Source organism: Oncorhynchus masou, chromosome 5 (genome assembly GCF_036934945.1).
Source record: "Oncorhynchus masou masou isolate Uvic2021 chromosome 5, UVic_Omas_1.1, whole genome shotgun sequence".
NCBI lineage: Eukaryota > Metazoa > Chordata > Actinopteri > Salmoniformes > Salmonidae > Oncorhynchus > Oncorhynchus masou.
This window is the reverse complement of record NC_088216.1, coordinates 78,187,851-78,215,454: the sequence shown is the minus strand read 5'-3', so window position 1 is coordinate 78,215,454 and position 27,604 is coordinate 78,187,851. Positions and strand designations below refer to the sequence as shown.

At 43.5% G+C, this 27,604-nt stretch overlaps 1 protein-coding gene across 1 annotated transcript; it reads right to left on the bottom strand.

Annotated features, from left to right (window-relative positions):
• Positions 1 to 272: 272 nt before the first annotated feature.
• Positions 273 to 27,270, bottom strand: LOC135540316 (protein Wnt-2b-A-like). Its single transcript, XM_064966903.1, has 5 exons — positions 26,601 to 27,270; positions 7,362 to 7,582; positions 3,913 to 4,190; positions 3,349 to 3,613; positions 273 to 2,532 (listed from the first exon to the last, which is right to left on the bottom strand). The coding sequence occupies exons 1-5, from the start codon at positions 26,768 to 26,770 to the stop codon at positions 2,297 to 2,299; spliced, it is 1,170 nt and encodes a 389-aa protein (XP_064822975.1). The 5' UTR covers positions 26,771 to 27,270; the 3' UTR covers positions 273 to 2,296.
• Between the last annotated feature and the right edge of the window lie 334 nt (positions 27,271 to 27,604).

Below are 27,604 nucleotides of genomic sequence, written 5' to 3'. Positions count from 1 at the left end.
TTTGTTTCACTTAACTCTTATAACAGAAACTTTTATTTAAATGAATTTCTTTGCTTCGTATTTAGCGACAGTAACAGTCAGAATTTTGGACACCTACTCATACCAGGGTTTTTCTTTATTTTTGCTATTTTCTACATTGTAGAATAATAGTGAAGACATCACCACTATGAAATAACAGATATAGCATCATGTAGTAAACAAAAAAGTGTTAAACAAATCAAAATATATTTTAGAATCTTCAAAGTAACCACCCTTTGCCTTTATGACAGCTTTGCACACTCTTGGCATTCTCTCAACTAGCTTGAAGAGGTAGTCACCTGGAATGCAGTTCAATTAACAGGTGTGCCTTGTTAAATGTTAATTTGTGGAATTTCTCTCCTTAATGCGTTTGAGCCAATCAGTTGTGTTGTGACAAGGTAGAGGTGGTATACAGAAGATAGCCCAATTTGGTAAAAGACCAAGTCCATATTATGGCAAGAACAGTTCAAATAATCAAAGAGTCCATGAGTTTAAGACATGAAGGTCAGTCAATCCGTGCAGTTGCAAAGACCATCAAGCGCTATGATGAAACTGGCTCTCACGAGGACCACCACAGGAAAGGAAGACCCAGAGTTACCTCTGCTGCAGATGATAAGTTCATTGGCGTTACCAGCTTCAGAAATTGCAGCCCAAATAAATGCTTCACAGAGTTCAAGTAACAGACACATGTGAACATCAACTGTTCAGAGGAGACTGTGTGAATCAGGCCTTCATAGTCGAATTGCTGAAAAGAAACCACTACTAAAGGACACCAATGATAAGATGAGACTTGCTTGGGCCAAGAAACACGAGCAATTAGACCGGTGGAAATCTGTCCTTTGGTCTGATGAGTCCAAATTTGAGATTTTTGGTTCCATTCGCCGTGTCTTTGTGAGACGCAGAGTAGGTGAACGGATTATCGCTGCATGTATGGTTCCCACCATGAATCATGGAGAAGGAGGTGTGGGGGTGCTTTACTGGTGATGCTGTCTGTGATTCATTTAGAATTGAAGGCACACTTAACCAGCATGGCTACCACATCATTCTGCAGTGATACGCCATTCTATCTGATTTGCGTTTAGCGGGACTATCATTTGTTTTTCAACAGGACAGTGACCCAACACACCTCCAGGCTGTGTAAGGGATATTTGACCATTAGGTGGAGAGTGATGGAGCTGCTGCATCAGATGACCTGGCCTCCACAATCACCAGACCTCAACCCAATTGAGATGGTTTGGGATGAGTTGAACCGCAGAGTGAAGGAAAAGCAGACAACAAGTGCTCAGCATATGTGGGAACTCCTTCAAGACTGTTGGAAAAGCATTCCAGGTGAAGCTGGTTGAGAGAATGGCAAGAGTGTGCAAAGCTATCATCAAGGCAAAAGGTGGTAACTCAAATATAAAATATATTTAGATTTGTTTAAAACCTTTTTGGTTACTACATGATTCCATATGTGTTATTTAATAGTTTTGATGTCTTCACTATTATTCTACAATGTAGAAAATTGTCCAAATAAAGAAAAACCATTGAATGAGTAGGTGTGTCTAAATGTTTTGACTGGTACTTTACATTAGTGTCTATAGAGCAGCTTTCTGGCCCGCGGTAAACGTTGATCGTTAGACTTTCTGCTGTACATCCATCCCAATGCACTTTACCAGTAGGGTAAGGCATGAGGGCAAGTCCTCCTGTTTTAAATATAATTTTTTACTCCTAACAACTGAATACATGCAGTCTTTCCATTATATCAAGCAGAGTACAATTTCAGTTCTTCATCTCTTTCTATTGTAAGGCCAATGAAACACTGAACAAAGTGATCACAGATTTAGAGATAACATAGCAAACAAAGCAAAAAAACAACAACACATACACCAGCCAACAATCCTAACTCAATCTCTGGTGTGCTCACAGTACAATGTCCTGTTCTGCATTTCCACAACAGATACTGTGTGAATGAATGTCTGTAGAAAAATAGTGTCCTCAGCACCTTGGAAGCAGCACACAATCAACTCAAACAAACAAAAACATAAATAGGAACTATCCCCTCTCCCAGCCCAAACATTCTCTTAGAAAGCCTTCCCACCGAACAGTCCCATACAGCACTGCACCATCCAAACCAAGTTGGGATACGGCGCCTTGGGAAAGGTTCTTTAGGATGTCACTTCAGAAGGGGATGTCAGAGGTAATGGAGGTCCGAAAGGAGTGCGTAAGGAGTCAGGAGTAGGAAATACATATCCCACAATGCAGTTGACCACTACTACGTCCTTTTAAAGAATGGGCCTCAGCGTCTGGTTTGGTCCAGCCAATCGGGTCGCCTGTGGGGCTTACAGGTGTGAACGTCCACAGTGTTCTCACAGTCCTTACACTCCACGGCGCAACACCACTTGAACTTGCACTCGCACTTGGTGACTCGCTTGGCGCGCATTGTGTCGTAGCCCCGTCCGCAACACATGACCTCGCAGCTGTCTGTGCCTCTAGAAGACTTGTTGCAGACTCTCCCTGCCGTTCCCAGGGAGCCTTTGGAGAGGGCACAAGACAGACGCCATGGTTAAAGACAAGCCGGCCCGTGAGTGAAGGGGTGTGAGTGGAGGTATTCCCCTTGAGCATTTGGGAGTGGAGCTTAATAGGGACCACAGAAGGATTTGAAAAATTACCCTGGTATATCCTTAGGGTGTGAATTCCTATACAATAGAGATTAGCGGATACGAGAGCTATAAGCCCTTTAAAATCAGCCCTGCTGCACCTTGAAGTAGTCTAGGGGCGTAGTGTAGCTTCTCTTCTTAATTAACATTAGTTCACTAGGTGTCAACCTATAACCATAGGTCTAACAGAGATTAGGAAGATACCAGTAACACACAATAGATCCAAGGTATCATAACCAGAGCCTGTTAGCTGTTCTAGAGCTCTTTGAGCTCTCTGCTGAAGTGATAGGACATGAGGGGCATGAGAAACAGAGATTACCAAGGCAGAGAAAACACAGTTGGAATTAGAGAGAAGTTAAAGGTCAAATAATTGAACTCTAAGCTATGCAGGTATGCAGGCCTTCGGCAGATGAGTCTGGTATTCTCATAGACGTATTTGAGGAGTAGGCCACTGTATTATCTACCTTCTGGGTAACAGTCTTGACTCAGAGCAATAAGTATTTGAATAACATCCATCAAACTATGTATGACTAAGTGTGATATTATTCTGAATCATATACTCAAATTTTTTGCCTAAAGAGATTTCCTCTTAGCCATAGCTAAAACATCTTGTGTTTTTCTCTGTCAGGTCATGTGTTGAAGAAAAACTCCTGGCCCTACCTAACACCTTGAACTGGTTGAGTTGACCCACCTGCTGCTCTGTCCATGAGGCAGTAGTCAGGGGACTTTTCTACATACACCAGCTCATTCTTGGTGGTTCCCTTGAAGTCCTTGTCAGCCACCATGAACCCGGTGCCATCCTGGTTCATGGTCACCTCGATGGCCGTGTTGTACTTCTTGCGGAGGTAGTCCCCGGTCCTCCGGAAGTCCGACATGGCCAGCCAGCAGGTTCTGAGGGCACAGGAGCCGCTGACGCCATGACACTTGCACTCCAGTTTCATAAAGCGCTTCACTGCCTGAAATCGAAATGGTTGGATAATGTCATTGGTGGTTAAGACACAGGCTCACTTGTGACCTTTACACTCACTATTCACGTCTAGAGCATTTACAGAATGTCTGTTCAACAGTGGCTTGAATTTTACCAGCAATGTCTGTTCCATTGTAGTAACCATGTTGTTACACAGTAGTTATAGCATGCTCTGTTAGTTGAAAGGGACTGCCTGTCAGCCAGTTAGCTGTGTGTATCAAGTCCAGATGCCCCACAGTGCACATTTCAAAAAGTATAATGCCCCTTAACCCCTACGCCATTGCTCACCATTCGTCCACAGCGGTTGTTGTGTAGATTCATCAGTGCCCGAGCATCCTTCACCATCTTTTCTCTGGCATCAACAAAGGTCTTGGTGAACTTGATGCCATAGTTGATGTTGTCGCTGCAGCCGCCCCAGTCAAATTCGCCCCTGTCGTCACTAGCCTGGCCCCGCTTTTGGGCGTCGCAGCTGCAGATCTTGAGGTCCCCCTGGCTGCAGGCCCTAGTAATTGCATAGACCACGCCTGCCGAGGAGATGGCGTACACAAATGCTGCCTCCCGGCTACCTGGGGTGATATGATGGAGGAGATTTTGTGTTAGAAGATGTCATTGTTAGATAGCCTCTGTTAAGGTCAGGGAAGGGAGGGGCAGATGTGTTCCCATAGCTGTGGGAAGAAGGGGTGCTGCAGCACCCCAATAATTTTTAACAAATAATAATAACTTTATTAAAAAAGTTTAAAAGAATTGAAAAATATTTTTTTTACAAAAGTAGTGCACTGGGCCTTTACTAGTCCTGTATTAGTGGACCAATATAGACCTCTGTTGCGTGGGCAAATTTTTTTTTTCAGCATCTCAACTTTGGCAAAAAAGGTAGTTGTATAATTAAGAACAGTATCTTGCAGGATTCAGTAGTTGGAATTGTCTACACTCCCTGATTCATGAATGTAATTTATTATGGAATTGATTGAATGGATTGAGAGTACACACACCTCAATTGTCAGTTCTATAATCAGTCACCAAGTTGAAGAGTAGGAAAACCGTAGACAGTCCACATGGAACTAGAGCTGGCCGTCCCTGGTTATGGCCAATTCACAATAGAAATAGATGGTCTGAATTGGTGAAAGTGAGGCTGGAGCTGTTTTTATCTTTGTTTTTTTTGGTGATAACAAAGTCAGTCTTAAACAGGCAAAACAAAGTCAATCTCAAACAGGCAAAACAAAGTCAGTCTCAAACAGGCGGTTACACTATACTAGCAGAGTTTGTTTTGTTGTAGTAATCATGTCGTTACACTGTAGTTACATCAGTCTAGAGCCAACTTCATGCTTTGAACACTAACATATGCCCAACTGAAAGCTTTCGACTTGCATAGTCCAGATGACATTGCACAGAAACAAACATGCCTATATTTGATTAAAATCTGTTTGTGTGCACTATATCCCATGCAATCTAAATTTAAACAGTGTCTACGTTCCTTGGAACTTGGGCATGTTTGTCTCTGTACAATGTTCCTGTACAATCCGTCCATGTACAGCAGGCCTATGGTGGATAGCTAGAACAAAGAAACATGGCTACCAACAGCCCATTTAAGGTGCCTCTCGTTTTCACCCTTTAATTTGCACAGATGGCAGCTTTCTCAGTCACTAGGTATCTTTTCATCTGAGAGGAGAGCAGATACAGGGTTATTTGGTCTGCTTTTCCCACCCACCTCTAGTTTTCATTCCTCCTCACGCAATGAACCAGAACACAGGCGATATGTCAGGGAGCACGGCTTTGTCTGCCTGCCAGAAACATCTACCCAAATATTTACATCTCCTATTACTGTTTAGACATCACCATGTGGATCTGTCTATCTGCTACCTGTCTTCAGAAAATACCCACTTTCTGCAACTCTCCTCATTCCTGGAGAAGGTGAAACTATTACTGAACAAAAATATAAACACAACATAATCCCATTTTTCATGAGCTGAAATAAAATATTCCAGAAATGTTCAAAACACACAAAAAGCGTATTTCTCTAAAGTGTTGTGCATAAATTAGTTTACATCCCTGTTAGTGAGCATTACTCCTTTGCCAAGATAATCCATCCACCTGACAGATGTGGCATATCGAGAAGCTGATTAAACAGCATGATCATTACACAGTGTATAGGGGACAATAAAAGGCCACTCTAAAATGGGCAGTTTTGTCACGCAACATAATGCCACAGATGTCTCAAGATTTGAGGGAGCGTGCAATTGGCATGCTGACTGCAGGAATGTCCAACAGAGCTGATGCCAGAGAATTGCATGTTCATTTCTCTACCATAAGCCGCCTCCATCTTTTTAGAGAATTTGGCAGTATATCCAACCGGCCTCACAACCACAGATCAAGTGTAACCACGCCTGCCCAGGACCTCCACATCTGACTTCTTCACCTGCGGGATCGTCTGAGACCAGCCACCTGGACAGCTGATGTATTAAATACTCCTTAGTTTCATCAGGTGTTCAGTCAGTTAATTGAAATAAATAAATTAGGCTCTAATCTATGGATTTCACATGACTGGGCAGAGGGGCAGTCATGGGTGGGCCTGGGGGGCATAGGCCCACTCACTTGGGAGCCAGGTCCCCCCCACTGGAGAGCCAGGCCCAGCCAATCATAATGAGTTGTCGCCACAAAAGGTCTTTATTGCAGACAGAACCCTTGCACGATTATCTATTTATTCTAAAAGAAGTTGAAATTGAAAAAACTTTGTTTGATTTACACAGAACCCAAAAATTACCTAAACTGAATTTGAGATTTTTCACTTCATAATAAAAAATGGTGAAATTATAAAAAATTCAAAAATTCAAATTCATTGGGTTGGAGGCAAGTTTTCTCATTTACTATATAATTTATCTCACCTGTGGTAAGTTGCAGGTGCTTACAGGGTAAAAACAGCCATTCCATTGAAAAGAGAAAACAGAACATTCTGCTACATTGCACACAATTGCAAGGGATGCCAATATATTTGACCGCATCTGTACATAGAGATGATAAACTGTTGTATGAAGTGTTGAACTGAGATATGTATATAACATGCATATACCCTTAAAGGGAAATTTCACACCATCAGCATATGTGAAAATATAATGTTTTTATGTTTTGTAAAAAAAAAGATAGAGGAAGATCTGTGTTTGCAATGACATCAACCAATTAGTAGACAATAACAGGACAATTAGTAGACAAATTAGTAGGCAACGACTCCTCATAATTGGTAATAATTACACGATGCACACCGATAATGTCTTGGAAAAACACATATTCCTCTATCTTTTTTACTACAAAACATAGAAACGTGCCATTTTCACGTATGCTAATGTTAGAGAGGTGCTGGAGATGATGAACATGAAGTTGAACATTGTTGGACATTTCCCTTTAAGGCTGGGATGTCTGTAAGTCTAAAAGGAAACTGAGCGGTCCCGTTATAGTTCTGTAATAGTCTACAACAATCCATCACTTTTATGTACTGTATCAAATTCATGTAGTGAATGTAACATCCAAGATTCAAGTGGTTGAATACTAAACCTCTTAACACACACACACACGCACGCACGCACGCACGCACGCACACACACACACACACACACACACACACACACACACACACACACACACACACACACACACACACACACACACACACACACACACACACACACACACACACACACACACACACACACACACGCAGACGCAAACACGGACACACACAGACTTACTGCGCAGCATGACCCTGCCAAAGACGGTGTGGTCTCGGTCCAGCGTGCTGCAGTTCCAGCGATGGTGGCGGAACTGGTGCTGGCACTCGCGGATCCACTCCTTGGCACCCTCCCCAATAGACTGCATGAGGTCCGGGTGGCGCTGGCACAGCTGGCGCTGCTTGTTCACCAGGCCTGGAATGTTGTCACAGATCACCCGTGCACCCAGGGCTCCAATGTACCTGCAGATCAGATAGACAGGTGCACTGTCAGTGGGAGGCCAGGGAAACTTCCAGGGACGATTATTATGCAAAAACAAACGTGTTTCTTTCTAGTTTTCTTTCTGAAGAACAAGATACTGTATATTGTGAAGTCAGGTCCAGTCAAATGCGTGACAAGCTATATTTTTCAAGAATCAATGGGTATTCATCATCAGTTTAATTGACTATTGAACAGCAGGAATTCTTACAAAGTGTGAATTTAACCATTCTGTCCCGCTTCATTGTAATCCCACGCTGTGAAACATGCCATAAAAGTGTTATGAAGTGTGAGATCTTCAGAAGCACTTTCACAGACAGGGAAGAGTCCACACAGTTAACGAAGAGTGACCCCTGACCACTGAGACTGGAACACAGAGTGCAGTGAAGCAACCATACAGTGTGACATGGTCTCGTATAAGTCACCAGTCTCCTATAAGACTCCAGTCTCCTATAAGTCTCATATAAATCTCCAGTCTCCTATAAGTCTCCTATAAATCTCCAGTCTCCTATAAGTCTCCTATAAATCTCCAGTCTCCTATAAGTCTCCTATAAATCTCCAGTCTCCTATAAGTCTCCTATAAATCTCCAGTCTCCTATAAGTCTCCTATAAATCTCCAGTCTCCTATAAGTCTCCTATAAATCTCCAGTCTCCTATAAGTCTCCTATAAGACTCCAGTCTCCTATAAGACTCCAGTCTCCTATAAGACGCCAGTCTCCTATAAGACTCCAGTCTCCAGTCTCCAGTCTCCTATCCAGTCTCCTATAAATCTCCAGTCTCCTATAAGTCTCCTATAAGACTCAGTCTCCTATAAGACTCCAGTCTCCTATAAGACTCCAGTCTCCTATAAGACTCCAGTCTACTATAAGACTCCAGTCTCATATATGTCTCCAGTCTCCTATAAGTCTTCGGTCTCCTATAAGACTCCAGTCTCATATATGTCTCCAGACTCCTATAACTCTTTGGTCTCCTATAAGACTCCAGTCTCCTATATGTCTCCAGTCTCCTATTAGTCTTCGGTCTTCTATAAGACTCCAGTCTCCTATATGTCTCCAGTCTCCTATATGTCTCCAGTCTCCTATAAGTCTTCGGTCTCCTATAAGACTCCAGTCTCCTATAAGACTCCAGTCTTCTATATGGCTCCAGTCTCCTATAAGTCTCCAGTCTCCTATAAGACTCCAGTCTACTATAAGACTCCAGTCTACTATAAGACTCTGGTCTCCTATAAGAATCCAGTCTCCTATAAGACTCCAGTCTCCTATAAGTAACCAGTCTCCTATAAGTCTCCAGTCTCCTATAAGTCTCCTATAAGACTCCAGTCTCCTATAAGTCTCCTATAAGACTCCAGTCTCCTATAAGTATCCTATAAGTAACCAGTCTCCTATAAGACTCCAGTCTCCTATAAGACGCCAGTCTCCTATAAGACTCCAGTCTCCTATAAGTCTCCTATAAATCTCCAGTCTCCTATAAGTCTCCTATAAATCTCCAGTCTCCTATAAGTCTCCTATAAGACTCCTGTCTCCTATAAGACTCCAGTCTCCTATAAGACGCCAGTCTCCTATAAGACTCCAGTCTACTATAAGACTCCAGTCTCATATATGTCTCCAGTCTCCTATAAGTCTTCGGTCTCCTATAAGACTCCAGTCTCATATATGTCTCCAGACTCCTATAACTCTTTGGTCTCCTATAAGACTCCAGTCTCCTATATGTCTCCAGTCTCCTATAAGTCTTCGGTCTCCTATAAGACTCCAGTCTCCTATATGTCTCCAGTCTCCTATATGTCTCCAGTCTCCTATAAGTCTTCGGTCTCCTATAAGACTCCAGTCTCCTATAAGACTCCAGTCTTCTATATGGCTCCAGTCTCCTATAAGTCTCCAGTCTCCTATAAGACTCCAGTCTACTATAAGACTCCAGTCTACTATAAGACTCTGGTCTCCTATAAGAATCCAGTCTCCTATAAGACTCCAGTCTCCTATAAGTAACCAGTCTCCTATAAGTCTCCAGTCTCCTATAAGTCTCCTATAAGACTCCAGTCTCCTATAAGTCTCCTATAAGACTCCAGTCTCCTATATGTCTTCGGTCTCCTATAAGACTCCAGTCTCCTATAAGACTCCAGTCTCCTATAAGACTCCAGTCTCCTATAAGACTCCAGTCTCCTATAAGTCTTCGGTCTCCTATAAGACTCCAGTCTCCTATATGTCTCCAGTCTCCTATAAGTCTTCAGTCTCCTATAAGACTCCAGTCTCCTATAAGACTCCAGTCTTCTATATGTCTCCAGTCTCCTATAAGTCTCCAGTCTCCTATAAGACTCCTCTCTCCTATAAGTATCCTATAAGACTCCAGTCTCCTATAAGACTCCAGTCTCCTATAAGTTTCCAGTCTCCTATAAGTTTCCAGTGTCCTATAAGTAACCAGTCTCCTAAAAGTCTCCAGTCTCCTATAAGTAACCAGTCTCCTATAAGTCTCCAGTCTCCTATAAGTCATCAGTCTGTTATAAGTCATCAGTCTGTTATAAGTCTCCAGTCTCCTATAAGTAACCAGTCTGTTATAAGTCATCAGTCTGTTATAAGTCTCCAGTCTCCTATAAGTAACCAGTCTGTTATAAGTCATCAGTCTGTTATAAGTCGTCAGTCTGTTATAAGTCTCCAGTCTCCTATAAGTATCCTATAAGACTCCAGTCTACTATAAGTAACCAGTCTACTATAAGTCTCCAGTCTCCTATAAGTCATCAGTCTGTTATAAGTCGTCAGTCTGTTATAAGTCTCCAGTCTCCTATAAGTAACCAGTCTGTTATAAGTCTCCAGTCTCCTATAAGTATCCTATAAGACTCCAGTCTACTATAAGACTCCAGTCTACTATAAGACTCCAGTCTCCTATAAGTAATCAGTCTCCTATAAGACTCCAGTCTCCTATAAGTTTCCAGTCTCCTATAAATAACCAGTCTCCTGTAAGTCTCCAGTCTCCTATAAGTCGTCAGTCTGTTATAAGTCTCCAGTCTCCTAAAAGTCTCCTATAAGACTCCAGTCTCCTATAAGTCTCCTATAAGACTCCAGTCTCCCATAAGTCTCCTATAAGACACCAGTCTCCCATAAGTCTCCTATAAGACTCCAGTCTCCCATAAGTCTCCTATAAGACTCCAGTCTCATATAAGTATCCTATAAGTCCCCAGTATCCTGTAAGTTTCCAGTCTCCATTAAGTCGCAAGTCCCCTATAAGTCTCATATAAGACTCCAGTCTCCTATAACACTCCAGTCTCCTATAAGTCTCCAGTCTCCTATAAGACTCCAGTCTCCTATAAGTCTCCAGTCTCCTATAAGACTCCAGTCTCCTATACGTTTCCAGTCTCCATTAAGTCGCCAGTCCCCTATAAGTCTCCTATAAGACTCCAGTCTCCTATAACACTCCAGTCTCCTATATGTCTCCAGTCTCCTATATGTCTCCAGTCTCCTATAAGTCTCCAGTCTCCTATAAGACTCCAGTCTCCTATAAGAATCCAGTCTTCTATAAGCCTCCAGTCTGTTTTAAGTCTCTGGTCTCCTATAAGACTTCAGTCTCCTATAAGTCGTCTATAAGACTCCAGTCTACTATAGGACTCGTCTCCTATAATCTTCTAGTCTCCTATATGTTTTCAGTGTCCTATAATACTCCATTCGCCTATGTCTCCAGTCTCCTATAATTTTCTAGTCTTCTATAAGTCTCCAGTCTCCTATAAGTTTCCAGTCTCATATAAGTATCCTATAAATATCCTATAAGTCTCATATAAAGTATCCTATAAGTTTCCAGTCTCATATAAGTATGCTATAAATATCCTACAAGTCTCCTATAAGTATCCTATAAGTCTCCAGTCTCATATAAGTATCCTGTAAGTCTCCTATAAGTATCCTATAAGTCTCCAGTGTCACATAAGTATCATATAAATATCCTACAAGTCTCCTATAAGTTTCCAGTCTCCTATAAGTCTCCAGTCTCATATAAGTCTCCAGTCTCCCAAAAGTCTCCTATAATAGTCCAGTCTCCTATAAGTCTCCTATAAGACTCCAGTCTCATATAAGTATCCTATAAGTATCCTTTAAGTACCCAGTCTCCTATAAGTCTCCTATAAGACTCCAGTCTCCTATAAGTCTCCATTCTCCTATAAGATTCCAGTCTCCTATAAGACTCCAGTCTCCTATAAGACTCCAGTCTCCTATAAGACTCCAATCTCCTATAAGAATCAAGTCTCCTATTAGTCTCCATTCTCCTATAAGACTCCATTCTCCTATAAGACTCCAGTCTCGTATAACTCTCCATTCTCCTATAAGACTCCAGTCTCCTATAAGACTCCAGTCTCCTATAAGACTCCAGTCTCGTATAACTCTCCATTCTCCTATAAGACTCCAGTCTCCTATTAGTCTCCATTCTCCTATAAGACTCCATTCTCCTATAAGACTCCAGTCTCCTATAAGACTCCAATCTCCTATAAGTCTACTATAAGACTCCAGTCTCCTATAAGTCTCCATTCTCCTATAAGATTCCAGTCTCCTATAAGACTCCAGTCTCCTATAAGACTCCAATCTCCTATAAGAATCAAGTCTCCTATAAGACTCCAGTCTCCTATAAGTCTCCTATAAGACTCCAGTCTCCTATAAGACTCCAGTCTCCTATAAGTCTCCATTCTCCTATAAGACTCCAGTCTCATATAAGACGCCAATCTCCTATAAGACTCCAGTATCCTATAAGTCTCCATTCTACTATAAGACTCCAGTCTCCTATTAGTCTCCATTCTTCTATAAGACTCCATTCTCCTATAAGACTCCAGTCTCCTATAAGACTCCAGTCTCCTATAAGTCTCCATTCTCCTATAAGACTCCAGTCTCCTATAAGACTCCAGTCTCCTATAAGTCTCAATTCTCCTATAAGACTCCATTCTCCTATAAGACTCCAGTCTCCTATAAGACTCCAGTCTCCATTCTCCTATAAGAATCAAGTCTCCTATAAGACTCCAGTCTCCTATAAGTCTCCATTCCCCTATAAGACTCCAGTCTCATATAAGACTCCAGTCTCCTATAAGACTCCAGTCTCCTATAAGTCTCCATTCTCCTATAAGACTCCATTCTCCTATAAGACTCCAGTCTCCTATAAGACTCATTTCTGTTTTAAGTCTTCTGGTCTCCTATAAGTCGCCAGTCTCCTATAAGTCACCAGTCTCCTATAAGTCCCCAGTCTCCTATAAGTCACCAGTCTCCTATGAGTGACCAGTCAGGTACAAGTCCCCAGTCTCCTATAAGTACCCAGTCTCCTATAAGTCACCAGTCACCTATGAGTGACCAGTCTGGTACAAGTCCCCAGTCTCCTATAAGTACCCAGTCTCCTATAAGTCCCCAGTCTCCTATAAGTCCCCAGTCTCCTATAAGTCACCAGTCTCCTATAAGTCCCCATTCTCCTATAAGTCCCCAGTCTCCTATGAGTGACCAGTCTCCTATAAGTCCCCAGTCTCCTATAAGTATCCAGTCTCCTATAAGTCCCCAGTCTCCTATAAGTACCCATTCTCCTATAAGTCCCCAGTCTCCTATACGTCCCCAGTCTGGTATAAGTCCCCAGTCTCCTATACGTCCCCAGTCTGGTATAAGTCACCAGTCTCCTATAAGTCACCAGTCTACTATAAGTCACCAGTCTACTATAAGTCACCAGTCTCCTATAAGACTCCAGTCTCGTATAACTCTCCATTCTCCTATAAGACTCCAGTCTCCTATAAGACTCCAGTCTCGTATAAGACTCCATTCTCCTATAAGACTCCAGTCTCCTATAAGACTCCAGTCTCCTATAAGACTCCAGTCTCGTATAACTCTCCATTCTCCTATAAGACTCCAGTCTCCTATAAGACTCCAGTCTCCTATAAGACTCCAGTCTCGTATAACTCTCCATTCTCCTATAAGACTCCAGTCTCCTATTAGTCTCCATTCTCCTATAAGACTCCATTCTCCTATAAGACTCCAGTCTCCTATAAGACTCAATCTCCTATAAGTCTACTATAAGACTCCAGTCTCCTATAAGTCTCCATTCTCCTATAAGATTCCAGTCTCCTATAAGACTCCAGTCTCCTATAAGACTCCAATCTCCTATAAGAATCAAGTCTCCTATAAGACTCCAGTCTCCTATAAGTCTACTATAAGACTCCAGTCTCCTATAAGACTCCAGTCTCCTATAAGTCTCCAATTCTCCTATAAGACTCCAGTATCCTATAAGACTCCAGTCTCCTATAAGACTCCAGTCTCGTATAAGTCTCCATTCTCCTATAAGACTCCAGTCTCCTATTAGTCTCCATTCTCCTATAAGACTCCATTCTCCTATAAGACTCCAGTCTCCTATAAGACTCCAGTCTCCTATAAGTCTCCATTCTCCTATAAGACTCCAGTCTCCTATAAGACTCCAGTCTCCTATAAGTCTCAATTCTCCTATAAGACTCCATTCTCCTATAAGACTCCAGTCTCCTATAAGACTCCAGTCTCCTATAAGTCTCCATTCTCCTATAAGAATCAAGTCTCCTATAAGACTCCAGTCTCCTATAAGTCTCCATTCCCCTATAAGACTCCAGTCTCATATAAGACGCCAGTCTCCTATAAGACTCCAGTCTCCTATAAGTCTCCATTCTCCTATAAGACTCCATTCTCCTATAAGACTCCAGTCTCCTATAAGACTCATTTCTGTTTTAAGTCTTCCTCCTATAAGTCGCCAGTCTCCTATAAGTCACCAGTCTCCTATAAGTCACCAGTCTCCTATAAGTCCCCATTCTCCTATAAGTCCCCAGTCTCCTATGAGTGACCAGTCTCCTATAAGTCCCCAGTCTCCTATAAGTATCCAGTCTCCTATAAGTCCCCAGTCTCCTATAAGTACCCATTCTCCTATAAGTCCCCATTCTCCTATAAGTCCCCAGTCTCCTATGAGTGACCAGTCTCCTATAAGTCCCCAGTCTCCTATAAGTATCCAGTCTCCTATAAGTCCCCAGTCTCCTATAAGTACCCATTCTCCTATAAGTCCCCAGTCTCCTATACGTCCCCAGTCTGGTATAAGTCCCCAGTCTCCTATAAGTCCCCAGTCTGGTATAAGTCACCAGTCTCCTATAAGTCACCAGTCTACTATAAGTCACCAGTCTACTATAAGTCACCAGTCTCCTATAAGACTCCAGTCTCGTATAACTCTCCATTCTCCTATAAGACTCCAGTCTCCTATAAGACTCCAGTCTCGTATAAGACTCCATTCTCCTATAAGACTCCAGTCTCCTATAAGACTCCAGTCTCCTATAAGACTCCATTCTAGTATATCTCTCGATGCTCCTATAAGACTCCAGTCTCCTATAAGACTCAGTCTCCTATAAGACTCCAGTCTCGTATAACTCTCCATTCTCCTATAAGACTCCAGTCTCCTATTAGTCTCCATTCTCCTATAAGACTCCATTCTCCTATAAGACTCCAGTCTCCTATAAGACTCCAATCTCCTATAAGTCTACTATAAGACTCCAGTCTCCTATAAGTCTCCATTCTCCTATAAGATTCCAGTCTCCTATAAGACTCCAGTCTCCTATAAGACTCCAATCTCCTATAAGAATCAAGTCTCCTATAAGACTCCAGTCTCCTATAAGTCTACTATAAGACTCCAGTCTCCTATAAGACTCCAGTCTCCTATAAGTCTCCAATTCTCCTATAAGACTCCAGTATCCTATAAGACTCCAGTCTCCTATAAGACTCCAGTCTCGTATAAGTCTCCATTCTCCTATAAGACTCCAGTCTCCTATTAGTCTCCATTCTCCTATAAGACTCCATTCTCCTATAAGACTCCAGTCTCCTATAAGACTCCAGTCTCCTATAAGTCTCCATTCTCCTATAAGACTCCAGTCTCCTATAAGACTCCAGTCTCCTATAAGACTCCATTCTCCTATAAGACTCCAGTCTCCTATAAGACTCCAGTCTCCTATAAGACTCCATTCTCCTATAAGACTCCAGTCTCCTATAAGACTCATTTCTGTTTTAAGTCTTCGGTCTCCTATAAGTCGCCAGTCTCCTATAAGTCACCAGTCTCCTATAAGTCACCAGTCTCCTATAAGTCCCCATTCTCCTATAAGTCCCCAGTCTCCTATGAGTGACCAGTCTCCTATAAGTCCCCAGTCTCCTATAAGTATCCAGTCTCCTATAAGTCCCCAGTCTCCTATAAGTACCCATTCTCCTATAAGTCCCCATTCTCCTATAAGTCCCCAGTCTCCTATGAGTGACCAGTCTCCTATAAGTCCCCAGTCTCCTATAAGTATCCAGTCTCCTATAAGTCCCCAGTCTCCTATAAGTACCCATTCTCCTATAAGTCCCCAGTCTCCTATACGTCCCCAGTCTGGTATAAGTCCCCAGTCTCCTATACGTCCCCAGTCTGGTATAAGTCACCAGTCTCCTATAAGTCACCAGTCTACTATAAGTCACCAGTCTACTATAAGTCACCAGTCTCCTATAAGACTCCAGTCTCGTATAACTCTCCATTCTCCTATAAGACTCCAGTCTCCTATAAGACTCCAGTCTCGTATAAGACTCCATTCTCCTATAAGACTCCAGTCTCCTATAAGACTCCAGTCTCCTATAAGACTCCAGTCTCGTATAACTCTCCATTCTCCTATAAGACTCCAGTCTCCTATAAGACTCCAGTCTCCTATAAGACTCCAGTCTCGTATAACTCTCCATTCTCCTATAAGACTCCAGTCTCCTATTAGTCTCCATTCTCCTATAAGACTCCATTCTCCTATAAGACTCCAGTCTCCTATAAGACTCCAATCTCCTATAAGTCTACTATAAGACTCCAGTCTCTTATAAGTCTCCATTCTCCTATAAGATTCCAGTCTCCTATAAGACTCCAGTCTCCTATAAGACTCCAATCTCCTATAAGAATCAAGTCTCCTATAAGACTCCAGTCTCCTATAAGTCTACTATAAGACTCCAGTCTCCTATAAGACTCCAGTCTCCTATAAGTCTCCAATTCTCCTATAAGACTCCAGTATCCTATAAGACTCAGTCTCCTATAAGACACCAGTCTCGTATAAGTCTCCATTCTCCTATAAGACTCCAGTCTCCTATTAGTCTCCATTCTCCTATAAGACTCCATTCTCCTATAAGACTCCAGTCTCCTATAAGACTCCAGTCTCCTATAAGTCTCCATTCTCCTATAAGAATCAAGTCTCCTATAAGACTCCAGTCTCCTATAAGTCTCCATTCCCCTATAAGACTCCAGTCTCATATAAGACGCCAGTCTCCTATAAGACTCCAGTCTCCTATAAGTCTCCATTCTCCTATAAGACTCCATTCTCCTATAAGACTCCAGTCTCCTATAAGACTCATTTCTGTTTTAAGTCTTCGGTCTCCTATAAGTCGCCAGTCTCCTATAAGTCACCAGTCTCCTATAAGTCCCCAGTCTCCTATAAGTCACCAGTCTCCTATGAGTGACCAGTCAGGTACAAGTCCCCAGTCTCCTATAAGTACCCAGTCTCCTATAAGTCACCAGTCACCTATGAGTGACCAGTCTGGTACAAGTCACCAGTCTCCTATAAGTCCCCAGTCTCCTATGAGTGACCAGTCTGGTACAAGTCCCCAGTCTCCTATAAGTACCCAGTCTCCTATAAGTCCCCAGTCTCCTATAAGTCCCCAGTCTCCTATAAGTCCCCAGTCTCCTATAAGTCACCAGTCTCCTATAAGTCCCCATTCTCCTATAAGTCCCCAGTCTCCTATGAGTGACCAGTCTCCTATAAGTCCCCAGTCTCCTATAAGTATCCAGTCTCCTATAAGTCCCCAGTCTCCTATAAGTCCCCATTCTCCTATAAGTCCCCAGTCTCCTATACGTCCCCAGTCTGGTATAAGTCCCCAGTCTCCTATACGTACCCAGTCTGGTATAAGTCACCAGTCTCCTATAAGTCACCAGTCTACTATAAGTCACCAGTCTACTATAAGTCACCAGTCTCCTATAAGTCACCAGTCTCCTATAAGACTCCAGTCTCCTATAAGACTCCAGTCTCCTATAAGTACCCAGTCTCCTATAAGTCCCCAGTCTCCTATACGTCCCCAGTCTGGTATAAGTCACCAGTCTCCTATAAGTCACCAGTCTCCTATAAGACTCCAGTCTCCTATAAGTCTCCAGTCTCCTATAAGTACCCAGTCTCCTATAAGTCCCCAGTCTCCTATAAGTCCCCAGTCTCCTATAAGTCCCCAGTCTCCTATAAGTCCCCAGTCTCCTATGAGTGACCAGTCTCCTATAAGACTCCAGTCTCCTATAAGACTCCAGTCTCGTATAACTCTCCATTCTCCTATAAGACTCCAGTCTCCTATAAGACTCCAGTCTCCTATAAGACTCCAGTCTCGTATAACTCTCCATTCTCCTATAAGACTCCAGTCTCCTATTAGTCTCCATTCTCCTATAAGACTCCATTCTCCTATAAGACTCCAGTCTCCTATAAGACTCCAATCTCCTATAAGTCTACTATAAGACTCCAGTCTCCTATAAGTCTCCATTCTCCTATAAGATTCCAGTCTCCTATAAGACTCCAGTCTCCTATAAGACTCCAGTCTCCTATAAGACTCCAGTCTCCTATAAGTACCCAGTCTCCTATAAGTCCCCAGTCTCCTATACGTCCCCAGTCTGGTATAAGTCACCAGTCTCCTATAAGTCACCAGTCTCCTAAAAGTCACCAGTCTCCTATAAGTCACCAGTCTCCTATAAGACTCCAGTCTCCTATAAGTCTCCAGTCTCCTATAAGTACCCAGTCTCCTATAAGTCCCCAGTCTCCTATAAGTCCCCATTCTCCTATAAGTCCCCAGTCTCCTATGAGTGACCAGTCTCCTATAAGTCCCCAGTCTCCTATAAGTATCCAGTCTCCTATAAGTCCCCATTCTCCTATAAGTCCCCAGTCTCCTATACGTCCCCAGTCTGGTATAAGTCCCCAGTCTCCTATAAGACTCCAGTCTCCTATACGTCCCCAGTCTGGTATAAGTCCCCAGTCTCCTATGAGTGACCAGTCTCCTATAAGTCCCCAGTCTCCTATAAGTATCCAGTCTCCTATAAGTCCCCATTCTCCTATAAGTCCCCAGTCTCCTATACGTCCCCAGTCTGGTATAAGTCCCCAGTCTCCTATAAGACTCCAGTCTCCTATACGTCCCCAGTCTGGTATAAGTCCCCAGTCTCCTATACGTCCCCAGTCTGGTATAAGTCACCAGTCTCCTATAAGTCACCAGTCTACTATAAGTCACCAGTCTACTATAAGTCACCAGTCTCCTATAAGTCACCAGTCTCCTATAAGACTCCAGTCTCCTATAAGACTCCAGTCTCCTACAAGACTCCAGTCTCCTATAAGTCTCCAGTCTCCTATGAGTCCCCAGTCTCCTATAAGTCCCCAGTCTCCTATAAGTCCCCAGTCTCCTATAAGTCACCAGTCTCCTATAAGTCCCCAGTCTCCTATGAGTCACCAGTCTCCTATAAGTACCCAGTCTCCTATAAGTACCCAGTCTCCTATGAGTGACCAGTCTCCTATAAGTCCCCAGTCTCCTATAAGTACCCAGTCTCCTATAAGTACCCAGTCTCCTATGAGTGACCAGTCTCCTATAAGTCACCAGTCTCCTATAAGTCACCAGTCTGGTACAAGTCACCAGTCTGGTACAAGTCACCAATCTCCTATAAGTCCCCAGTCTCCTATAAGTCCCCAGTCTCCTATAAGTCCCGAGTCTCCTATGAGTGACCAGTCTGGTACAAGTCACCAGTCTCCTATAAGTCCCCAGTCTCCTATGAGTGACCAGTCTGGTACAAGTCCCCAGTCTCCTATAAGTCTCCAGTCTCCTATAAGTCCCCAGTCTCCTATATGTCCCCAGTCTCCTATGAGTGACCAGTCTCCTATAAGTCCCCAGTCTCCTATAAGTCCACAGTCTCCTATAAGTCCACAGTCTCCTATAAGTCTCCAGTCTCCTATAAGTCCCCAGTCTCCTATAAGTCCCCATTCTCCTATAAGTCCCCAGTCTCCTATACGTCCCCAGTCTGGTATAAGTCACCAGTCTCCTACAAGTCACCAGTCTCCTATAAGTCACCAGTCTCCTATAAGACTCCAGTCTCCTATAAGACTCCAGTCTCCTATAAGTCTCCAGTCTCCTATAAGTACCCAGTCTCCTATAAGTCCCCAGTCTCCTATACGTCCCCAGTCTGGTATAAGTCACCAGTCTCCTATAAGTCACCAGTCTCCTATAAGTCACCAGTCTCCTATAAGACTCCAGTCTCCTATAAGTCTCCAGTCTCCTATAAGTACCCAGTCTCCTATAAGTCCCCAGTCTCCTATAAGTCCCCAGTCTCCTATAAGTCCCCAGTCTCCTATTAGTCCCCAGTCTCCAATGAGTGACCAGTCTCCTATAAGTCCCCAGTCTCCTATAAGTATCCAGTCTCCTATACGTCCCCAGTCTGGTATAAGTCACCAGTCTCCTATAAGTCCCCAGTCTGGTATAAGTCACCAGTCTACTATAAGTCACCAGTCTCCTATAAGTCACCAGTCTCCTATAAGACTCCAGTCTCCTATAAGACTCCAGTCTCCTATAAGACTCCAGTCTCCTATAAGTCTCCAGTCTCCTATAAGTCCCCAGTCCCCTATAAGTACCCAGTCTCCTATGAGTCCCCAGTCTCCTATGAGTGACCAGTCTCCTATAAGTCCCCAGTCTCCTATGAGTCACCAGTCTCCTATAAGTACCCAGTCTCCTATAAGTACCCAGTCTCCTATGAGTGACCAGTCTCCTATAAGTCCCCAGTCTCCTATAAGTACCCAGTCTCCTATAAGTCCCCAGTCTCCTATGAGTGACCAGTCTCCTATAAGTCACCAGTCTCCTATAAGTCACCAGTCTGGTACAAGTCACCAGTCTGGTACAAGTCACCAATCTCCTATAAGTCCCCAGTCTCCTATAAGTCCCCAGTCTCCTATAAGTCCCCAGTCTCCTATGAGTGACCAGTCTGGTATAAGTCACCAGTCTCCTATAAGTCCCCAGTCTCCTATGAGTGACCAGTCTGGTACAAGTCCCCAGTCTCCTAAAAGTCTCCAGTCTCCTATAAGTCCCCAGTCTCCTATAAGTCCCCAGTCTCCTATAAGACTCCAGTCTCCTATAAGACTCCAATCTCCTATAAGTCTACTATAAGACTCCAGTCTCCTATAAGTCTCCATTCTCCTATAAGATTCCAGTCTCCTATAAGACTCCAGTCTCCTATAAGACTCCAGTCTCCTATAAGACTCCAGTCTCCTATAAGTACCCAGTCTCCTATAAGTCCCCAGTCTCCTATACGTCCCCAGTCTGGTATAAGTCACCAGTCTCCTATAAGTCACCAGTCTCCTATAAGTCACCAGTCTCCTATAAGACTCCAGTCTCCTATAAGTCTCCAGTCTCCTATAAGTACCCAGTCTCCTATAAGTCCCCAGTCTCCTATAAGTCCCCATTCTCCTATAAGTCCCCAGTCTCCTATGAGTGACCAGTCTCCTATAAGTCCCCAGTCTCCTATAAGTATCCAGTCTCCTATAAGTCCCCATTCTCCTATAAGTCCCCAGTCTCCTATAAGTCCCCAGTCCCCAGTCTGGTATAAGTCCCCAGTCTCCTATAAGTCTGGTATAAGTCACCAGTCTCCTATAAGTCACCAGTCTACTATAAGTCACCAGTCTACTATAAGTCACCAGTCTCCTATAAGTCACCAGTCTCCTATAAGACTCCAGTCTCCTATAAGACTCCAGTCTCCTATAAGACTCCAGTCTCCTATAAGACTCCAGTCTCCTATAAGTCTCCAGTCTCCTATGAGTCCCCAGTCTCCTATAAGTCCCCAGTCTCCTATAAGTCCCCAGTCTCCTATAAGTCACCAGTCTCCTATAAGTCCCCAGTCTCCTATGAGTCACCAGTCTCCTATAAGTACCCAGTCTCCTATAAGTACCCAGTCTCCTATGAGTGACCAGTCTCCTATAAGTCCCCAGTCTCCTATAAGTACCCAGTCTCCTATAAGTACCCAGTCTCCTATGAGTGACCAGTCTCCTATAAGTCACCAGTCTCCTATAAGTCACCAGTCTGGTACAAGTCACCAGTCTGGTAGTCTCCTATAAGTCCCCAGTCTCCTATAAGTCCCCAGTCTCCTATAAGTCCCAGTCTCCTATGAGTGACCAGTCTGGTACAAGTCACCAGTCTCCTATAAGTCCCCAGTCTCCTATGAGTGACCAGTCTGGTACAAGTCCCCAGTCTCCTATAAGTCTCCAGTCTCCTATAAGTCCCCAGTCTCCTATATGTCCCCAGTCTCCTATGAGTGACCAGTCTCCTATAAGTCCCCAGTCTCCTATAAGTCCACAGTCTCCTATAAGTCTCCAGTCTCCTATAAGTCCCCAGTCTCCTATAAGTCCCCATTCTCCTATAAGTCCCCAGTCTCCTATACGTCCCCAGTCTGGTATAAGTCACCAGTCTCCTACAAGTCACCAGTCTCCTATAAGTCACCAGTCTCCTATAAGACTCCAGTCTCCTATAAGTCTCCAGTCTCCTATAAGTATCCAGTCTCCTATACGTCCCCAGTCTGGTATAAGTCACCAGTCTCCTATAAGTCCCCAGTCTGGTATAAGTCACCAGTCTACTATAAGTCACCAGTCTCCTATAAGTCACCAGTCTCCTATAAGACTCCAGTCTCCTATAAGACTCCAGTCTCCTATAAGACTCCAGTCTCCTATAAGTCTCCAGTCTCCTATAAGTCCCCAGTCTCCTATAAGTACCCAGTCTCCTATGAGTCCCCAGTCTCCTATGAGTGACCAGTCTCCTATAAGTCCCCAGTCTCCTATGAGTCACCAGTCTCCTATAAGTACCCAGTCTCCTATAAGTACCCAGTCTCCTATGAGTGACCAGTCTCCTATAAGTCCCCAGTCTCCTATAAGTACCCAGTCTCCTATAAGTACCCAGTCTCCTATGAGTGACCAGTCTCCTATAAGTCACCAGTCTCCTATAAGTCACCAGTCTGGTACAAGTCACCAGTCTGGTACAAGTCACCAATCTCCTATAAGTCCCCAGTCTCCTATAAGTCCCCAGTCTCCTATAAGTCCCGAGTCTCCTATGAGTGACCAGTCTGGTACAAGTCACCAGTCTCCTATAAGTCCCCAGTCTCCTATGAGTGACCAGTCTGGTACAAGTCCCCAGTCTCCTAAAAGTCTCCAGTCTCCTATAAGTCCCCAGTCTCCTATAAGTCCCCAGTCTCCTATGAGTGACCAGTCTCCTATAAGTCCCCAGTCTCCTATAAGTCCCCAGTCTCCTATAAGTCTCCAGTCTCCTATAAGTCCCCAGTCTCCTATAAGTCCCCAGTCTCCTATACGTCCCCAGTCTGGTATAAGTCACCAGTCTCCTATAAGTCACCAGTCTCCTATAAGTCACCAGTCTCCTATAAGACTCCAGTCTCCTATAAGACTCCAGTCTCCTATAAGTCTCCAGTCTCCTATAAGTACCCAGTCTCCTATAAGTCCCCAGTCACCTATAAGTCCCCAGTCTCCTATAAGTCCCCAGTCTGGTATAAGTACCCAGTATCCTATAAGTCACCAGTCTCCTATAAGTCACCAGTCTCCTATGAGTCACCAGTCTCCTATAAGTCCCCAGTCTCCTATAAGTCCCCAGTCTCCTATAAGTCCCCAGTCTCCTATAAGTCACCAGTCTCCTATAAGTTCCCAGTCTCCTATAAGTCCCCAGTCTCCTATAAGTCCCCAGTCTCCTATAAGTACCCAGTATCCTATAAGTCACCAGTCTCCTATAAGTCCCCAGTCTCCTATGAGTCACCAGTCTCCTATAAGTACCCAGTCTCCTATAAGTCCCCAGTCTCCTATGAGTCACCAGTCTCCTATAAGTACCCAGTCTCCTATAAGTCCCCAGTCTCCTATAAGACTCCAGTCTCCTATAAGTACCCAGTCTCCTATAAGTACCCAGTCTCCTATAAGTGACCAGTCTCCTATAAGTCCCCAGTCTCCTATAAGTCCCCAGTCTCCTATAAGTCCCCAGTCTCCTATAAGTCCCCAGTCTCCTATAAGTCCCCAGTCTCCTATAACTACCCAGTCTCCTATAAGTACCCAGTCTCCTATGAGTGACCAGTCTCCTATAAGTCACCAGTCTCCTATAGGTCACCAGTCTGGTACAAGTCACCAGTCTGGTACAAGTCACCAATCTCCTATAAGTCCCCAGTCTCCTATAAGTCCCCAGTCTCCTATAAGTCCCCAGTCTCCTATGAGTGACCAGTCTGGTACAAGTCCCCAGTCTCCTATAAGTCTCCAGTCTCCTATAAGTCCCCAGTCTCCTATAAGTCTCCAGTCTCCTATAAGTCCCCAGTCTCCTATAAGTCCCCAGTCTCCTATGAGTGACCAGTCTCCTATAAGTCCCCAGTCTCCTATAAGTCCCCAGTCTCCTATAAGTCTCCAGTCTCCTATAAGTCCCCAGTCTCCTATAAGTCCCCAGTCTCCTATAAGTCCCCAGTCTCCTATACGTCCCCAGTCTGGTATAAGTCACCAGTCTCCTATAAGTCCCCAGTCTCCTATAAGTCCCCAGTCTCCTATACGTCCCCAGTCTGGTATAAGTCACCAGTCTCCTATAAGACTCCAGTCTCCTATAAGACTCCAGTCTCCTATAAGTCTCCAGTCTCCTATAAGTACCCAGTCTCCTATAAGTCCCCAGTCTCCTATAAGTCCCCAGTCTCCTATAAGTCACCAGTCTCCTATAAGACTCCAGTCTCCTATAAGACTCCAGTCTCCTATAAGTCTCCAGTCTCCTATAAGTACCCAGTCTCCTATAAGTCCCCAGTCTCCTATAAGTCCCCAGTCTCCTATAAGTCCCCAGTCTCCTATAAGTCACCAGTCTCCTATAAGTCACCAGTCTCCTATAAGTCCCCAGTCTCCTATAAGTCCCCAGTCTCCTATAAGTCCCCAGTCTCCTATAAGTCCCCAGTCTCCTATAAGTCCCCAGTCTCCTATAAGTCCCCAGTCTCCTATAAGTCCCCAGTCTCCTATAAGTCCCCAGTCTCCTATAAGTACCCAGTCTCCTATAAGTCCCCAGTCTCCTATAAGTCCCCAGTCTCCTATAAGTACCCAGTCTCCTATGAGTGACCAGTCTCCTATAAGTCCCCAGTCTCCTATGAGTCACCAGTCTCCTATAAGTACCCAGTCTCCTATAAGTACCCAGTCTCCTATGAGTGACCAGTCTCCTATAAGTCCCCAGTCTCCTATAAGTACCCAGTCTCCTATAAGTACCCAGTCTCCTATGAGTGACCAGTCTCCTATAAGTCACCAGTCTCCTATAAGTCACCAGTCTGTTACAAGTCACCAGTCTGGTACAAGTCACCAATCTCCTATAAGTCACCAGTCTCCTATAAGTCCCCAGTCTCCTATAAGCTGGCATGCTCCTCTAATTTTCCCGCTCCCTACGATGACCGAACATCATTACTGCCAGGCTTAATCACAGCTACATTGTGTTTCGTGCCACTGAGACAGCAACAGAAAAGGGTTTCCATTCCAGTTATGGCTGTCCCTGTCCCTTCCCCCCAACAATCTGCCTTCATTCCCTGCTGCCAGAGCCTGAGCAGGAAAGCAGAGCAGAGACACGGTGTTTATTCTCTCCATAGAGAGCGTAGAGAGCTGAGCCAAAAGACCCTGACTGTTTCTACGCCTCATACTTAGTTTGGAGGGAGGACAATCAGTCCAGAACACCAGAGAACATGTTGCTGGTTATCTGAATGATCAAGATCATGATGAGAAAAGAAACTGGACTATATAAATCACATTTAGACCCTTAGTCTGGAGAGAGCTACCATGTCTCCCCGCTCTGTCTCACTTCACTGTTTTAATTACACACACTGCCTTATTTTTATTCTGTCATACAATTCCTCAGTGTTGTTTACATAAAATGACGTTTTGAGTTGAGCCCACTTGAATTATTTAATCTACTTTAACTAGTTCAACTATAAAAACAGAATAGAAAATTAAGATTTTGCCCCGAGCCAAAAGCTGATTTATCACGTTTTGCACAGTAAGATTAGAGTGTTGGAGGTAGGCACTTCCTTTATACACCCTGGGTTCTTACCCTCAAGAGAAATCATCAAGGAACACTTTTTCATGCGCCACTGCCTGCATCTGTCATTTCCAATATGCAAGATTGATAGTGGAAAGTCCCTCAGTCCATGTATCTTCATGAACACAGTGTGCAGTTGTTTGTTTTGATGTTTTAAAACTCCAATCCACACACATCCCCCCTGTGGCTGTTTGAATTGGAGTTGGCTGCGATCTCTTTACAGGTTCCAGCAGGGTATAAGTCTAATTCTAAGGTGTGATGGAGGTATAGACTTCAAAGGGTGTATTGAGTTAAACTAATTGAATATTGAATGTGTTTCAATTGCCACATAATAGTGATATAGCCTATCATTTAGTGTTTGTTATTGTTCCCATCTCCTGCATCCCGAGGATAATTCAAATTTCTCAAGACATAATTGGCAATCTCAGGTTTGGGATAAACATAGACATGAACTCAGGTTTCAGTGAAAAGCAAATGTAGCCTCCTCAGAATTATTATTATAGAATTTTTGATTGTATGCCTAAACCATTTCCCTAAAACCTTCATTGAAATCCAAACATGCTTTACATTTGATCTTGACTTTGTTCAAGACGTTTCGCATATTTAATGAGTTTATAATGATGTCTTTATTTCTTACATTCATATTTACCCATTATATATGCATTAGGCAATATGACTTCTTCCCACTTATATTTTCGACTCCCAAATAGCCAACATAAATAGGGCTAGCTTTTGCAAGGTCTTGGAATATTCTAGAATTAGCTCATTAAGAAGACAATTTGTCATCCAAAACTACTGGAAACTCAGACCTAATCTTGGATATCAATGACAGAGCTCTCCTAGACATAAATTAAAGATGTAATCTTGGATAGAAACGATATGATTATTTCAGCAGGATCAAGCGCACATGAAAGAAAGCACTCACCACCAGGAAGAATCCACTCTAGGCGTGAAGATGAGAAGCAGCAGAATAAAGGTAAAGTATAGCCTTGAGGTTGAGTTGGAGGAGTGTCGGGATATTGTCCCATTTCTGGACCCAGTCCTGGTCCTGGAATATCCTCGGGGTTTGAAGAAACAAAACATTTCTATTTTCATGAACAGAAGGCATACAATATAAAATGAAGAATACAAGTCCTTGGCGATGGTTTGCTGTTCATAATTGGGGGAAAACCTGCCTATCTATAGAAGTTGAACAATTCTATCCATCTTGTTTCAAAAGGCTAATTTGATATCTTGACAGTTCATCAATGCCATTGTTTGTCTCTGATTTATTCGAGACGAGGCAGTACTCATCAAAAGTCAGTCTGGTAAAAGTAAATCGAATTAAGACAAATCTTCTGAGAAACTGTCAAATGTCCAGCCAGAAGTTCGGGTTGCCAACGATAACTTTCCCTCGTTGTTGCGTATTGTTTTTGTAGCCCAGGCTATTTGTTTGACATTCGACGTGAATAACAGGTGAAGCTGAAGATGTTGCAAACCCAAACACGGGTATCACAGACTGTGAAAAAAATGGCACTGAAACCACTGTTTGTCCCTGGCAGGTAAAGTCAGTCACTCATCTGTCCGAGGATGAGACAGATAGCGACGCCGCGGTCTTCTTCTCAGTCGGGAGTGAAGATGCGCCGCAGGACAAAACACTGCACCAGCACGTCAGCTGTCCATGCCCCACTTTTGTTAGACAATTACAAACACCGGTATGTGCACGGTGAGGTCAGGGACGTTATATTTAGATGTCGACAAGTAAAAGTTATCTACCTTACATAGCCGTTTAAATATTGGTGATCTCCATATTGGAACTAATTTGACAAATCAAATCGATTTTTATTGGTCACATACACATGGTTAGCATATGTTAATGCGAGTGTAGCGAAATGCTTGTGCTTCTAGTTCCAACAGTGCAGTAATATCTAACAAGTAATCTAAACAATT

Excerpts from the sequence above, each read along its gene's own strand:
- LOC135540316 (XM_064966903.1), bottom strand. The coding sequence starts at position 26,770 with ATGAAAATAGAAATGTTTTGTTTCTTCAAACCCCGAGGATATTCCAGG. Across the intron at positions 3,614-3,912 it reads ACAACCGCTGTGGACGAATG|GCAGTGAAGCGCTTTATGAA; the intron begins GTGAGCAATGGC and ends TTTCGATTTCAG. Across the intron at positions 2,533-3,348 it reads CCTCATGGACAGAGCAGCAG|GCTCCCTGGGAACGGCAGGG; the intron begins GTGGGTCAACTC and ends CCCTCTCCAAAG.